Source organism: Pteropus vampyrus, unplaced genomic scaffold, assembly GCF_000151845.1.
Source record: "Pteropus vampyrus isolate Shadow unplaced genomic scaffold, Pvam_2.0 Scaffold225, whole genome shotgun sequence".
NCBI lineage: Eukaryota > Metazoa > Chordata > Mammalia > Chiroptera > Pteropodidae > Pteropus > Pteropus vampyrus.
Window position 1 is genome coordinate 1,632,580 of NW_011889006.1, and position 14,924 is coordinate 1,647,503.

The following is a 14,924-nucleotide window of genomic DNA, read 5'->3' on the forward strand; positions in this document are numbered from 1 at the left end:
GGCCACAGGCCTGGAAGGGGGCATGTGAGACATGTCCCTCATCTCCAGGAATCTCTTTCCTGCCCTCCCAGCGCATGAGCAGCCCAGCCTGCTGACCGCCGCTCCGCACCTGTCCATCCCCCGACGGCCACGCCATGTCTGGCTCCTACGATGAGGCCTCGCTAGCTCCGGAGGAGACCACTGACAGCTTCTGGGAGGTGAGGCTCTGATGCTCCCCAGGTCCTGGGGACCAGACAGCCTGGCTGTGTGGAGGCCAGGCTCCCACCTGCCTCGTGATATCAAGCCTTGCTCCCCATCCCCTTGGGTCCCCCCAAAGCCCTCGGTATCCAACAGGCAGTGGTTGCCAAGAAGTGGCTACTACCGCGCACTGAGCCTGGAGCCCCTCTGCCCCTGGAGAGATCCCATGACATTTAATGATGTGGAGCAGGTGCCTCCTGACCCTCTACTCTGGGGTCCCTGGCTCCGACTCTGGCACTTCACACAGGCAGGTGCAGCACTTTACAGATTACACAGCCTTTCATAGCAGCTCCCTGCCCCTACCCTGTGAAGTGGGCAGAAGACAGAGCACTGGTCACAGAGAAATGGAGTGAGTTGGGGGAACCCCACAGCAACATAGAGGTGGAGACGGGCCAGTATTTCAGAGCCTCCTAAAATACTTAAGACCCAGAAAATTTTTCTACTGGCTTATGAAACCCAAAGTGATAACTGCCAAACCTAAATTAATAAGTGTTTAATGAGATGTCTACAAACATAATATTATGTCAAGAAGCTGCAGCTTAACTCAATACTTATATGACTCCATATAAATATAATAGATTTAGCTCATAAGAACAAAATGAATAATTCATTCTAGCCCAAGTCCAAATGATAAAAATTCTTCTGCATTTCGTGGCAGCGACGAAATTATGTTTTAAAGTGGGATGAAGGAGTGCATAAACAGTGGGGTGTGACAGGGATGCCAAGGCCTCTGAAAGGGCCGGAGTTCCCAGTGCGTTACCTCGGAATGGTGAGGTGGAGGAGGCCGGCCAGGATGGCCGTCGCGGGCGCCCCCTGCAGGACGCAGCGGCCACGGCAGGGCGGGAAGGGGCGGAAAGGCGGGGGCCGGAAGGCGGGGGCCGGGAGGCGGGGAGCCCGCAGGAGTCAGGCTCGCTGCTTGGCCACCAGGTGGGGAACTACAAGCGGACAGTGAAGCGTATCGATGACGGGCACCGCCTGTGCAACGACCTAATGAACTGCGTGCAGGAGCGCGCCAAGATCGAGAAGGCATACGCGCAGCAGCTCACCGACTGGGCCAAGCGCTGGCGCCAGCTCATCGAAAAAGGTGCCCCCCCATGCCCTCCCCGTGCACACACCCTAGGCCCTAACTGCACTGTCTGGGTCCTGGCAGCGCCCAGCCACCTGGGTTCACCTGCAGCCTCCAGCCACAGAGTCTTTGCAGGCGCTGTCCCCACACCTGCACGCCTCCCCTCCCAGACCAAGCCAGGCCTCCCTACATTTCAAGTCCAGTTTACTATAATTTTAGGTTAGATTAAAAACAAACAAACAAACTTTATTTTGAAATAATTTTAACTCGGAGAGAAGTTGCAAGAATAGTACAGAGAACTATATACCCTTCACCCAGGTTTACCAGTTAAGATTATATCACATTTGTTTTCTCACTCTCTCTATATTATATGCATATTTTTCAGAACCATTTAAATTGGAGACATGCCTCTCCGCCCTAAATTCTTCATGTATCTCCTATGGATAAGAGCATTTACTTACACAATCATAGTTTAGCTATCAAATTCAGGACATTTAATATGGCCCTTATGCAAATTTTATTACAGCAATTGTTGGCTGGTCCAGGATCCAATCCAGAATCAGATACTGCATTAGGTTGTCATGTCTCTAGATTCCTTTAATTTAGAACAATTGCAAGTTGGGGTTTACATGTATTGGTTAATGTTTTCTTTTTTCTTCTACTACACTCTGAACTCCATGAGGACAAGGGCTGGGCCCGTACCACCCAGCACAGTGCCCGGCATAGAGTTTATGCCAGTATATGGAGAAACAAATGACTATTGGCATGTCTAGTCCCAGTGGACTTCTGATGTATGTCACCAGTTAGTTCTTCAGTTTTACATTCAGCCAGTATTACTGGAGTACCTACTGTATGCCTGGTCTTGTGCTGGGCTTGTGACAGCTCACAGATTCAAGGTGCCCCCCCACAGGACTCACGAGCTGACAAGGGAGATAGGGAGTAGACACAGAGGCAGATGTATAAGAATTCAGTGAGGCTGCAGGCTGAGGTGTGTGAGGATAAAGCAGTCAGAGAAGGCTTCCTGGAGGAGACAGCTAGCTGTACTTGGACGCTGGGGAATGAACGAAACTATAGGGAGAGCAGAGGATGGCATTTCTGCTGTCATGGGACGTGCGGGGAAAACCTCAAAAATGGAGATGTGAGGGGGGCCTCTGGGCAGGGGATAAAGAGGGCCTTGTGGCCTCATGGCCATTTCCTCAGGCCCACAGTATGGCAGCCTGGAGCGGGCCTGGGGTGCCATCATGACCGAAGCAGATAAGGTGAGCGAACTGCACCAGGAGGTGAAGAACAACTTGCTGAACGAGGACCTGGAGAAGGTCAAGAACTGGCAGAAGGACGCCTATCACAAGCAGATCATGGGTGGCTTCAAGGAAACCAAAGAGGCTGAAGATGGCTTCCGCAAGGCCCAGAAGCCCTGGGCCAAGAAGACGAAAGAGGTGCCTGGTGGGCGGCTGCCACAGATAGGGCGAGGGTGGGCGGCTGAGCTCAGAGGGCCAGCCCGATCAGTGGGAAGGGTGTCTACAGATGGGGTGGGCACTGTGCTGCCCTCTGGGATCATGCCAATGAGGGAGCAGGACTGCCTTCCAGTAAGAAATATCCACTGCAGTGCTGGACAAGAGTGTCTGTAGGGGAAGCAGGCAGTGCCATACAGGGAAACATCTACAGATGGGTGGGCACTGCTCCCAAATACCTGGATCTAGGGCCAGCATCTATTCTGCCTCTTAAGGTTGTGTGCTCACAGCTCCTGGTGGAGTAAGCAGGTGGGAGGGGATAAATGACATTTGCTCCTGCTCACAAGCAGGAGGCTTGCCCCCTGTTCCCTCTCCCAACAGCTAGAGGCAGCCAAGAAGGCCTACCATCTAGCCTGCAAAGAGGAGAAGCTGGCCATGACACGGGAAATGAATAGCAAGACAGAGCAGTCAGTCACACCTGAGCAACAGAAGAAGCTACAAGACAAAGTGGACAAGTGCAAGCAGGATGTGCAGAAGGTGCCAGCTGGGCTGGGGTCTAAGGGCCCCTCAGAGTGGGTGGTGGCTGGCAGCTGCAGGCCTGGGTCTCACCCTCCCTTCCCCCTCATGCCTACAGACACAGGAGAAGTATGAGAAGGTGCTGGATGAAGTGGGCAAGACCACACCTCAGTACATGGAGGGCATGGAACAGGTGTTTGAACAGTGCCAGCAGTTTGAGGAAAAGCGGCTGGTCTTCCTCAAGGAGGTGCTGCTGGACATCAAACGTCACCTCAACCTAGCTGAGAATAGCAGGTAGCTGGGCATCACAGCATGGTGGGCCACAGGCACAGGCAGCAGAGGGTAGAACAGGTGCGCAAGGCACCTCGGGCCCTGTGTTATAGTGACAAGAAGGAGAGGGCAGAGCTGCAGGGGCCAAGAGAGAAGTTCTTCAAACACAGTTGCTTCCCTGGTACAAGCCAATGCACACTACGTACTCAAGAAACATGCTTCGATGGATAGGCGAGTGGCTATCCATCGATAGGTGGGGATGGAAAAAGGTGCCTATTGGGCATGCCCACAGAGATTTCTCTTTGGGAAGCTTGTCTGATTCCTAGCCGGGAGGCATGCCAGCACCCTGGTCCCCTGAACGGGCTCAGGCCTTCAGCAAGGATGAGAAGGGGCCACGGTGCATCTTGCCCCCCACCTCCCCATCTCCCCTGTGCACAGCTATATCCATGTGTACCGGGAGTTGGAGCAGGCCATCCGGGGGGCTGACGCCCAGGAAGACCTCAGATGGTTCCGCAGCACCAGTGGCCCTGGCATGCCCATGAATTGGCCCCAGTTTGAGGTGAGGATGTGTGGAGATGGGGAAGGGGAGTCTGAAAAGGCTGAAAGGGGCCTCAGGGAGCAGCCTCCAGCCTTATTGCTCCCATGGCACCCACCAGGAGTGGAACCCAGACCTCCCTCACACCACCACCAAGAAGGAAAAACAGCCCAAGAAGGCAGAGGGGGTAGCGCTGACCAATGCCACTGGGGTGGCGGAGTCCACATCCCAGGCTGGAGACCGTGGCAGGTGAGTTCCTCCTATGGAGCTTCCTGGGGACCAGGGGGGTCCACACACTGGGGCAGCTGAATTTTATTTCAGAAAAGAAATATCTAAATCACAACAATCTCACGCTCCTCTCAAAGACAGTGGTAGCAAATACTTTGAGAATACCTACTATGTGTCAGGGACTGTTCTAAATATTTTCCATATATGAACTCATTAAAGCCTCCAACACTCTGAGAAATGTGTAAATATCCCATTTTACACATTGAGAAACTGAAACACAGAGAAGTTAAGTGACTTGCCAAAGGTCACACAGCTAGTTAGTAACCCTCAGAGCCAGGATATGATGCCCAAGAGTCTGGTTCCAGAATCATCACTTTTAACCACTAGATTGTACTGCCCATCTCAGATGAGGGGTCAGATGTTCTCTGGGGTCCCCTTCACCACCCATTCTCACAAGGGCTGAGTAGTAAGGCTAACAGTCCTGCCTCACATCTGTTTAAAGAGCTGTCAGTGAGGGTCACTGGCTCAGTATCCCTCTTACAAGGCCCATCCTGCTCCAGCCTTGGTGGAATTTGGGGTCAGGGCTCTGGTTGGGAGGAGGGGGCAGCCCTAGGAAAGAGATGAGAGGCAGTTCATGCTGGGTCCTCTCTCTGCTTCTCAGCGTTAGCAGCTACGACAGGGGCCAGCCTTATGCTACTGAGTGGTCGGACGACGAGAGCGGGAACCCATTTGGGGGCAGTGAGGCCAACGGGGGCTCCAATCCTTTCGAGGATGACTCCAAAGGAGTGCGTGTGCGGGCACTCTATGACTACGACGGCCAGGAGCCGGATGAGCTCAGTTTCAAGGCTGGTACGGTGGGCGGGGCCTGAGGGCGGGGATGCGAGATTCGTGGGAAAACGGCTGGCCGGGCAGGGGGCAGGGCGTGTCTGAGACCTGGAGAGCGACGTGTGCCCCGGTCCAAAACTCGAATTAGAGGGCAAGGGCAGGCTGAGAGTGGCAACTGGGTGCCAGGGACGGAGTCAGGACCTGAGAATAGGTTGGGGGCAGGGCCCGAGGGCCTGGGAAGCCAGCAGGGAGGCAACGGGGAAATGAAGCTGGAGGCGGGGCCGGGGGCGGGGCCGAGACTCATTAGATGCGTGGCTTGGGGTGGCACGCGTGTCGAGGTGTGGCTGGGGCTGGTCCCCGGGGCGGAGCGGGGGCGGGACTTAGGTACAATAATGAAACAGGATTTGGGGGTCGGCCCAGCATAATAGTATTGGAGGGCTTACCTAGCAGCGTTGGAGTGGGAGGGCGGCCCTCTCCGAGCCCGTGTCAACGAGCTCCTGTCAACGAGTTTCTCTGTGTTCCCTTCTCAGGAGATGAGCTCACCAAGCTGGGCGAGGAGGACGAGCAGGGTTGGTGCCGCGGGCGGCTGGACAGCGGGCAGTTGGGCCTCTATCCCGCCAACTACGTGGAGCCCATCTAGCTGCCCTGCCCCTCTTCACCCACCCCTCACTCCTCTCCCACCGCCTCCCCTCCCACTCTTGTCCCCTCCCCTCGCCATAGAGTTCCAGACATATTTTCCGATCAAGCTTTTATTTTTTTAAAAGTCAAAACAGAACAAAACAAAAAATGCAGAGACAGAGCATTTGCAGGGTCTCCTGGAGGCCAGGGTGGTGGAACTTGGGGTAATGGCCCCAGGGTAGGTGAGGGTCTTAGGATTTAGCCCAACAGTGACATCACAACATCTGCTCTTTAGATTCCACCAAAGAGTCTCGAGCCCTGAGGGATGTCTCCTGGACCCTTCTTTCCTGCCTCAGTGCTCCCATCTTATCCCCCCTCCCCATCCCAGGCTGCCAGCACCTGCTTCCCTAGGCCTGGTTTTCTGACCTCCTGCCCCACCCCGCTCCCCTTCCACCACCACCCTATTTTCAGAGACCTCCTCTCCAACCCTGGACAAGGGGGCCTCCCAGTGTTTAGTCTTCCACTCTGTCCTGGGGAGTGCCCTTCCTTCCCTAGCCTCAGGACTGTTGGGGCTGGAGTAGGAATGGTCACCCTCTTCTCCCAAAGAGGTTTCCAGATGTCCCTAGACTCCCACAGACATGAATAGGGGTGAGCTGGGGTTGGTGATAGAGTCACTGGGGTTTAGGAGGGAGCAGGGAAGCAGGCCCTCAGCCCTCCTAACACTTAAGCTCAGCTGAGAGACTAAGATCCTGGTAGGGCCCTTCTTTCCAGCTGTCAGCACTTCAGAGCCACTCCCTTCAGTACTTGCAGAGACCTTGACCCCCACACGCCCCCACCACCACCAAAGTCCTCAGACAGAGGGGTAGGGCCCCAAAGCCCAGGGCAAAGCCAGCAACAGTAGCAGCCTCCTCCCATTTCCTGGGGAGGAGGGCATCTTTCTCACCCCCACCTACCTTCCTTCCCTCCATGTCCATCTAAAACCAGAGAATCAATGGGCTCAGCCAGCCTTCATGCAATCGAGCCTGTGGCCTCCCATCCCTCTCCCCTTCTCTGAGCCTATCAGAGAAGACACAATGGGCCCATTGGGAGCTTCCAGTCTGGGACCATCAGGGAATGCCTGCAGCCAAAAGGAGAGGCATGGGTTTGTCAGGAGGGAAGAGCCCTGGTCTTCAGGAACAAGACAGTCACCATGTCTTTCTTCCTTGTCCCCTCACTCCTAGCCTCTGGAGCAACATATTCCCTCTGCTGGCAACCCCCTCATCTGTCTAAGCCAAGGTCTCAGTTAAAGGACTTTTGGGGATGGGAAGAGACAGAGCTCACCCAGAGCAGGAGTGTTTCCTGTGGTCGTTGAAAGAAAGTGGGGCTGGATTACTGAATATTAATACCAGGTTCAAGCCTCTCCCATGGGAGTGGAGCAGGGGTGCTTGGGAAACAGACTAGGGCAGGACAAGACCCCAAGAGGTAGAGGATTAGCTGGAAGGGTAGTCTCCCAGACCTCTGCGGCGAGGCCCTGAGACTTCCTACAGCAGCAGGCGAGCCTTGCTAACGGTGGATGCCACTTCTGAGCAACAGGACTGTAGACACCCTTGCCCCTCCCCTAGCACCGCGCCCCCTGGGCCTCTAGGTAAAGACAGTGTGATACCCCAGCCCCGCTGTCACTTCTCAGTCCTCTTATTCCCTGCTTCTCTTCACAGCCCACTATTAAGAGGTTACAGACCCCAGCCCCAAGGCCCTGACCCTGTTCATGGGGGCACAGAGGACCCTGGCAGATTCTGGCACGGGTCGGAGCTGGGACAGACCTCCCTCGGGGCCAGGGGAGTTGGGGGTGGGGACAATGGCACCTCCAGGGATAGGCAAACTCCCCTCCTCTAGAACCCCCTTTCTTGTCACTGCTCTCTGGGCCTCTGATGCAGCCCTAAGCCCCTCGGAGCCTAAAGCAAAATTTCAGAAACCTTCAGCCTCTCCTTCAGGCAGGAGTTGGATTTGGGGGCCTCTGTCCCTCACCACCTATCCTTGGAAGTCAGGAAGCTGGCACATCTGTACCTTGGGGCCTGGGCTCCCCCTGTCTGTGCCAGTGGCTTCTTAGTACCTGGGGAGGGGCCGTGGCCCAGGCTGGGCCCCAAGCCCTGTTTTCCTCAGCATTCTAGCTGCCCACTCTGGGGCAGGGACTCAAAACCCCATTCCTTCTGAGCAACCACTTCCATAGCCCCGTTTGGGATCACTCTCTCAATTCCCAGGCTCCTCAGGCCCCAGAGTGAGAGGGTCTCCCACTTGGAAGACCCCCTGAGCTCTGGGGGTTCAGCCCCACCTGTCAGTGCTGGTGTCAGGGCACTCAACACAGAGCGTGGGGGCCATGCCCCTTGCCGTGCCCACTGCCTCCTGTAGCCCCCTGCCCGCACCCTTGATGCTGCACGGGCCGCCCCGTGGGGCTCGGTGAGTAATGTGTTTTGTCCCCAGTTAACCACCATTCTGCAGCCTGGCTCTGCAAGGAGCCAGGGCTGCCCTGCTGCCCGCCTTCTGCCGCCCCTGGCTTCCTGACTCCATTAGTCCAACACTTGTGAAACTCTGAGAAGTGCTGTGGTCTCAGCAATGCACCTGTTTTGTACATGATTGTGTAATTTAAAGGTATATAAATACAAATATATATATATAAGTTGTGATTGTATGACTGTGGATAAAATCCAGAACTGTGTCAACCTGGCTGGGTGTCGTCATCTTGAATCATGTGTCTTTCGAGGTCTCGGAGAGTTACCTGTATTTGGGATATGTGTTGGGGAGGGGGGTGCCCAGCACAGCTGGGGGCTGTCCTGGCTGACCACCAATGAGATAGGGGTCTGAGGACGAGTCCCTTCACCTTGTAGGGCCCCAGGTCCTATCTGTGCAGGGAAATTTACTTTGGATGTTACATTCTCTGAAGCTCCTGGGGGTCCTGGGTGCCTGCCTGGTGATGAACAAGGACAAGAACTGGAGCAGTCAGGATCCAAGTTCACAATTTAAGGGTGAATTTGACTCCCGACCAGGTTTCAGTTTTTAAAGCAAAATTCTAAAAGTGACTGCTGAGGCTTGTGGTTTCTGGTTTTCTGTAGTCCCAGGCTACCTATGGCATGACATGAGGCCACGCCACGCTTCCCTGTGTCCTGCCTGACCTCTGACAGCATTTCTGCGTGGGCCCCTGGGAGGGCTCCTCCAGGAAGACTTCTCAGGGGAGTGGGCAGGACCCGGGCTTTGGACTCTCAGCTCTGTTCTGCCAGACCCAGGCCCTGCCCTGGCCTCAGCCCCTGCTCTAACCTTTATACTCCCATCTAGGTCTCTTCTGGGGCAGGCCAGGGGTACCAGGTCCAGTCCCAACTCTGCTATCAGCTCACTGTGTCCCCACCCCTATCTTCCCTTGGGGGCCTCTGCTTTCCCCAGTCTGGTTAAATGTCTCCCTGAGGCCTCTCTGGCCCCAGCAGCTTGAGGGGGAGGGGGGGCACTGAAACAAGCTCCAGTATTCAAGGCAAATATACTTTGATCCCCTCACCCCTACTGCTTTCCTGCAGCCTCAGGGCGTGCTCAGAGCAGGGAGAAAAGGTCGAGATGGGTTGAATCTGTTCTCTATCTCACCACAGCCTTTCTCCCTTAAATCTACCTCCAGTAACAAGTACCTGGTTTTAGCCAAATGGAGGACTCTTCGAATAAGGACAAAAGGTTGCCTTGTCTTATTTGAGTAGGCTGTTCTAGGCAGTTATGAGGAGCCCCGGAGGCGGGGTCCATGAGGAGAGTAGAGATACCTAGGCTAGATGGGTTCTGATGGGCAGCTGTGCAAAGAAGAGGAATCTGCAGTTTGCTGCCAGCACACAAAGTGTCACTGTATGGGAGTGTGCCGGAAGGGGATGTGTGTCTCATGACAGATCCACGCAGCAGGGAGCTGCCCCACCCCACTCCCTGTAGGTCCCATTTCTGGAGTAGCTCCAGCTCCCCACTCCTAGCGCCTAACCCCACCCTCCGTTGTCCCTCCTCCCTCCCAGCCCCTACCTGAGATCCAAGTCCTCTGCAGGCCCAGGCCCAGGCCCAGCTGGGGACATAGAAGCAGGTGGCTCCAGGGACTCAGTTGGGGGAGACAAAATCAGTTCAGCAGAGCCAAGCTGGGTTCTGGCCAAGGTCCCAGTCTGCTCCCTCCTGGGGGGTGGGCAGACAGCAGGAGCTCAGCAAGGCACAGGCCTGGGGCAGGGCCCCCTCCTCCTCCAGGTCCAATTCCAGCTGACAGATGCCAAGGTGCTGTTTGCTTACTGCCAGGAGTAAACTTTCTTCTGAAGACAATAAAATTGCTGAGGGCATAAGGCAGCAGTGCAGGACAGCATTTAACCCTTAGTGGTATGGGCAGCACTGGCTGGCTCCCCTTCCCGTTTCCTGGAAGCCTATCCTCAGACACTAAGGGTTATGGAGGCTAAGGGTACTGACCAGTCATGAAGGAGGAGGCACGGAAGGGCAGAGAGAGCCCTGTCCTGATGGGTTCAGTTCTTGGTTCCGCTGCTGATTGGTTGTGTGTGAGCAAGTCACTTAACTGCTCTGAGCCTTAGTTTCATCATCTGCAAAATGGGGCAGTAACACCTAATTTTATTGGGAAGGTTAATGACAAAAAATGCAGCGGAAGCTCACAGTCAGCCCTCAGGACTTGTGAGTTTAATGAACAAATGTGAGGGAAGCATGAGGGAGCTGAGTAGTGAGCCGCCTTGCCCAAGAGAGTGGGTGATGGGTCCAGTCTCCGTCAAAGTGCGCGCGCACACACGCGCACACACACACACACACACACACACACACACACACTGACCACACCCTTTTCCTATCACACACTCCTACACCTCACATCACGCTCACAAGGCTCACAGCTTCATAGAGGGAACTACTAAGGTCCGTGACCTCACTCTTGAGGCAGAGGAACCGCAATAAGCCAACCTCTCTTCTACCCTGTTCACTTCAGAGCCAGTGTCCCATGAGGGGGACTGAAGCATCCACTCCGTGCCATACCCCTGCTGCCGCAGCCCAGAGCCCGTGTGGTTGGCCCAGCCCAGGCAGCAAGCTCTGATCTACAGCAGAGCAAGAGGATGGCGGAAGACCATCTTCTTTCCAGTCTTAAGCACAGACTCTCTTCAGGTCCAGCCCCGTTCCTTCTTTCAGCCCGCACCAGGGTGGGAGGAGACAAGGGCCATTCCAGCCCTTCTTTGGCCTTGAGGACTCATTGCCTCTCCCCCACAGCTTCTACCAATCAATTATCCCTTTCTTTTTAGGCTCAGCTCAATGCCACCTCAAGAAAGCCTCTCTCGACCACCCAAGGCCCCTGTGACCACAACTACTTAGAGCGTTGATGGCTTCTGGGCTGTGACACTCACTCATTGCATAGACAATGGGGCCATGCCAGTTCTCTAGTATCTTTATTATGCGTTCCCAGAGGCACCCTTGGCTCCCCAACTCAGGGTTACGGATGTTTCCTATCACTATGCCAGGCATGGTGCAGAATGAGGCACAGAGCACTGGACTGTGAGTGGCCTTAGCCAAGTCACTGCCATTCTGTCAGCTCTGCTCTGGAAATGCTGGGGTCAGAGGCTGGGCTGGAGGGAGGACCTTCCCTGGGGAGCTGTGAACACTGAGGACAGCCCTGGCTCCCTCCATCCTGCATGGGCTGGGCATGTGAACAGTCAGGCCTGAGGAGGAAGCACCCCCACCTGGGGGCCCTCAGGCTCTAGAGAGCTCACTTATACTCCTAGGAGCAGTAGGCCATCCCCTCCCCGACCTTGGACTCCAAAAGCCATCAGAACGCCCTCTCCCCCAGCTCAGGGTCTGGCCAGGGCAGGGGCAGGCAGGAGGGAGGTCTGGCGAGGGTGAGTTTCAGGCCTGGGCGTGGTCTGCAGCCCTCAGATGGGGTGCACAAACTGGTAGACGAGGCGCTGGGAGATGTCCGGCTTCCGGATGATGCCCTTCTTGTAATACTGGCGGATGGAGCGGCTCAGCTTGTCGTAGTTCATTGCAGGGCGGTTCTTGCGGATGCCCCACAGCCGGGCCACCTGGGCGGAGTCCTCGATTTTGAAGATGCCTGGGGAAGCAAGAGGGCCCAGACAGCCAGTGGTGCAAATGGGGGATGGCAAGAAGGAGAAAGACCGAGACCAACAAGTCAGTCCGTGAGAGCTAAACTAGCCAAATTCAGCAGGGGCAGAGCCAGGCCCAGGCCACGGGGGCCATGGTACCTACTCCCAGGGTTGTGGTGAGGGTTAAAGAAATGTGTGCAAGGAGTGTGCCACAGGGTGCGATAAGTGGTAAGTAATACTATGGAGTCACGAACTGGATGCAGAGTGAGCCTGGGTACCTTAGTGGGTTATTTGGGGCACCAGGGGCCTAGCCCTTGCCAACCTCTGCTCCTATGTAGGGTTTGCACACCTTATGCAGAAGCGCAGTGGGGCTCCAAATGTGTCCACGGCTCATCTGGCAAGGTCGTCCCCCAACCCCACCCCCACCACCTCACAGTTCCCAAGCCTAAAAGATCTCTTTGCCATTCTCAGACACTTTAGCCCACACAGCCCTTTCTGGCAGATTTAATCCAGGGAAGGTGGTGGAAAGAGTGGATTTGGCACTGGGCTGAACTGGATTTGAATCCTGACCCTGCCATTTTCTACTTTTAGAAGCTGTCTGAAGCCCCTTTTCTTGCCAGTAAGAGGGGGTTGTAGTGAGTACCATGTTGCTGAGTGGTTATAGGAAGTGCTGAGTGGGGTCTGAAGGAAGTGCCCCTTGGGAAGAATTATTACATTGTCAATACCCCCAGTACTCATTCTAAACCCTCCTGGCAAGGCCCAGGTCAGCACATCCCCTCTAGGCAGGCTTTCCAGACCACCCTGCTCTGCCTGATCTCCCTTCTCTAAAACTCTACCTTGGGACCATCTCCCTGGAATACCAGGTGACCAGAAGACCGGCAGAACAGCTGCCTCACTCTCAGTCTTAAATATACATGTAGAGTCATCATACCTTGTGCAGAACGTCTCTTCTAACCCCTCTAGCCCAATCTCATCCTCCACACTAAGCCCCAGAGTTATCTCCTCTGTGACATCCTCCTGGACCTGCACAGCTGCACCCATGGCCCTGTCCCAGCCAGGACATGCTGTGCACACCAGCTCATTTCACCACTTGGTATCCTACAAGACTGTAGGTCCCTCGAGGGCTAGGTGCAGCTGAATCTCCCCTAAACCCTCGGGCCACTGTAATTCTTTGTAAATGTCGGCTAAGCAAGTATGGAACCAGAGGAGGTGCTCAAGGAAGGCTTGTTGGATAAATGAATCTGAAGATAGGTCTAGGCACTCAGAGCTACTAATGACAAGAATGGGCCTAGAACCCAGGTTTCTTGGCCTTTGCCAAAACACACACACACACACACACAACCATCTAGCCCTGCTCTGTCCAATGAGGTAGCCACTAGCCATGACAGCTTTTGAAATGTGGCAAGTCTGAATTCATATGTGCTAAGAGCATAAAATACACACTGGATTTCAAAGACTTAGTAAATAACCTCATTAATAAATTTTATATTGGTTATATGTTAAAATTATAATAATTTATAATATTGAGTTAAATAAAAGTCTTAAAATTAAATTCAAAAAAATTTAAATTTTTTTTAATGTGGCTGCTTAAAAATCTAATATTACATACGTGGCTCACATTGTATTTCTCACTGAGCACCATCAATCAGTCTTTCCAGAGAGGCTATGATGTTTTGAGGGCAAAAACTGTGTCCCATTCTGAGCAGATTTTCAAAAGCTTACTGTGTCGCAGGCACTGTGTGGCTATTGGGATCCTGAACAAGACAGAGCCTGGGCAGACGTGGGTACAAATTACACTCAGACCTTGGATGGGTCCTGTGATAGTGGTGCATCTGTTCTTCAGAGCAAAGGTGGGGGACAGTAGCACCCCTCAGCCCAGGCCCAAGCCCTCCCTGTGCCTGGTAGGAACCCAGGCAGGCCTCCCCACTGGCCTCTCTGCCCCCTCATTTCCCTTGTGGCCCGGAGCCTGACGGCACCTCTACCGGGCGTCAGCTTACCTTTCTCCTTGTTGAGCCACCGGATGAAGCGGCCATAGCTGTGGGGCTTGAGCAGCAGCTCCTTGAGGAACTGCCACAGGTGTATGGGCTGCCCAGAGCAGGATGAGTCCACTTCGCTGTCCGTCCAGCTCTCCTCGTTGGTCGAGGCTGGGCAGCCAGGGAGGGTGGTGGTGAATGGGGGAGCTGCAGCAGCTCCCTGCTTCAGTGGCAGCCACCCCTCAACGGTAGACCTCAGAGCCCCCACCTCCTCCCTGCACTGCCCTGCTCACCGCAGTAGTGAATTGCCCCCGAGGAAGTTCTCTCTTTCATCCAGGCCGCTGTAGGATAAGGAGAGAAGAAGGTTGGTGATCCAGGAGAGACCCGCAAGGGGGGAAGAGGGCATTTAGGTGGGACTGTGGGGCCACAGAGGCCCCCCTATGGCCCAGGTTTCCTGATGGCTCCCTCCCTCTTGCCAGTCTGGAGCTACTTCCTAGAAGGAAATTTAGGATTTCAGAGCTGAGAGGGGCCTTAGAGACCTTGAATGCAGCCCGCTGTGGTTCAGACAGGAGACCAGAAGTGGAGCCTTGCTCTGCCTCCCTTTCTCGCCTATGAAATGATGTCAGACACTCCCTCACAGATCTTGCAAGGATCTAAGGTGACAGAGTCTCAGCACCTTGTTCAGTGACCGGCATAATAAAAGTTCCCTGCTCTCCAGCTGCCAAATTCACCAAGCACTTGTACCTCCTCCTGCTCTCCACCCGGCCTCCTCCCATCTCCCCCACTCTCAGACCAAGCAGTGATAGCAGGGGGCCAGGCAGCCAGCTTCTGCTTACATCACCAACTGGCATTCAGCCTGGTACTGACCACTGCCCTTGGCAGCCACTGTCAAGGAGCCTGGGGTGGGGCGGGACACTGGTCTCTCACGGGGTCATATGAGTCGGTCCTGTCCCCTTATTCATCTGGGTCCCTAAGGGCAGGAGCCTTGACCCAATGAGCAAGCACTCTTTCCTCCAAAGCATATGGCTCTGTGCAGGGCACACAGTGGCACCCAATGAGGTGGAGATGGGGTCGGCATGCAGCCTTTAAAAAGAATAGGGCAGCTATATGCATCCTGATGGGGAGCAAGACCCACATGCACTG

The 14,924-nt window shown here is 54.8% G+C and overlaps 2 protein-coding genes across 3 annotated transcripts in view; one reads left to right on the forward strand and one right to left on the reverse strand.

Moving 5' to 3' along the window:
* Window positions 1-6,431, forward strand: part of PACSIN1 (protein kinase C and casein kinase substrate in neurons 1) — a 58,103-nt gene extending 51,672 nt beyond the window's left edge. The window contains exons 1-9 of one of the 2 annotated variants that reach the window (XM_011373491.2): window positions 69-197; window positions 1,165-1,321; window positions 2,504-2,739; window positions 3,136-3,291; window positions 3,389-3,564; window positions 3,979-4,099; window positions 4,197-4,324; window positions 4,965-5,152; window positions 5,659-6,431. In XM_011373491.2, the coding sequence (XP_011371793.1) occupies window positions 135-197; window positions 1,165-1,321; window positions 2,504-2,739; window positions 3,136-3,291; window positions 3,389-3,564; window positions 3,979-4,099; window positions 4,197-4,324; window positions 4,965-5,152; window positions 5,659-5,768 (1,335 nt within the window). In that variant the 5' untranslated portion in view covers window positions 69-134 and the 3' untranslated portion in view covers window positions 5,769-6,431. Of the gene's footprint in view, window positions 1-68; window positions 198-1,164; window positions 1,322-2,503; window positions 2,740-3,135; window positions 3,292-3,388; window positions 3,565-3,978; window positions 4,100-4,196; window positions 4,325-4,964; window positions 5,153-5,658 lie in introns of those variants that run through there. The other variant, XM_011373492.1, reaches the window with a different exon arrangement.
* Window positions 6,432-11,637: 5,206 nt separating this feature from the next.
* Window positions 11,638-14,924, reverse strand: part of SPDEF (SAM pointed domain containing ETS transcription factor) — a 6,740-nt gene continuing 3,453 nt past the window's right edge. The window contains exons 2-4 of the mRNA XM_023538500.1: window positions 14,075-14,122; window positions 13,806-13,952; window positions 11,638-11,816 (exon numbers count right to left, since the gene is read on the reverse strand). Of these exons, the coding sequence (XP_023394268.1) occupies window positions 11,638-11,816; window positions 13,806-13,952; window positions 14,075-14,122 (374 nt within the window). The remainder of the gene's footprint in view (window positions 11,817-13,805; window positions 13,953-14,074; window positions 14,123-14,924) is intronic.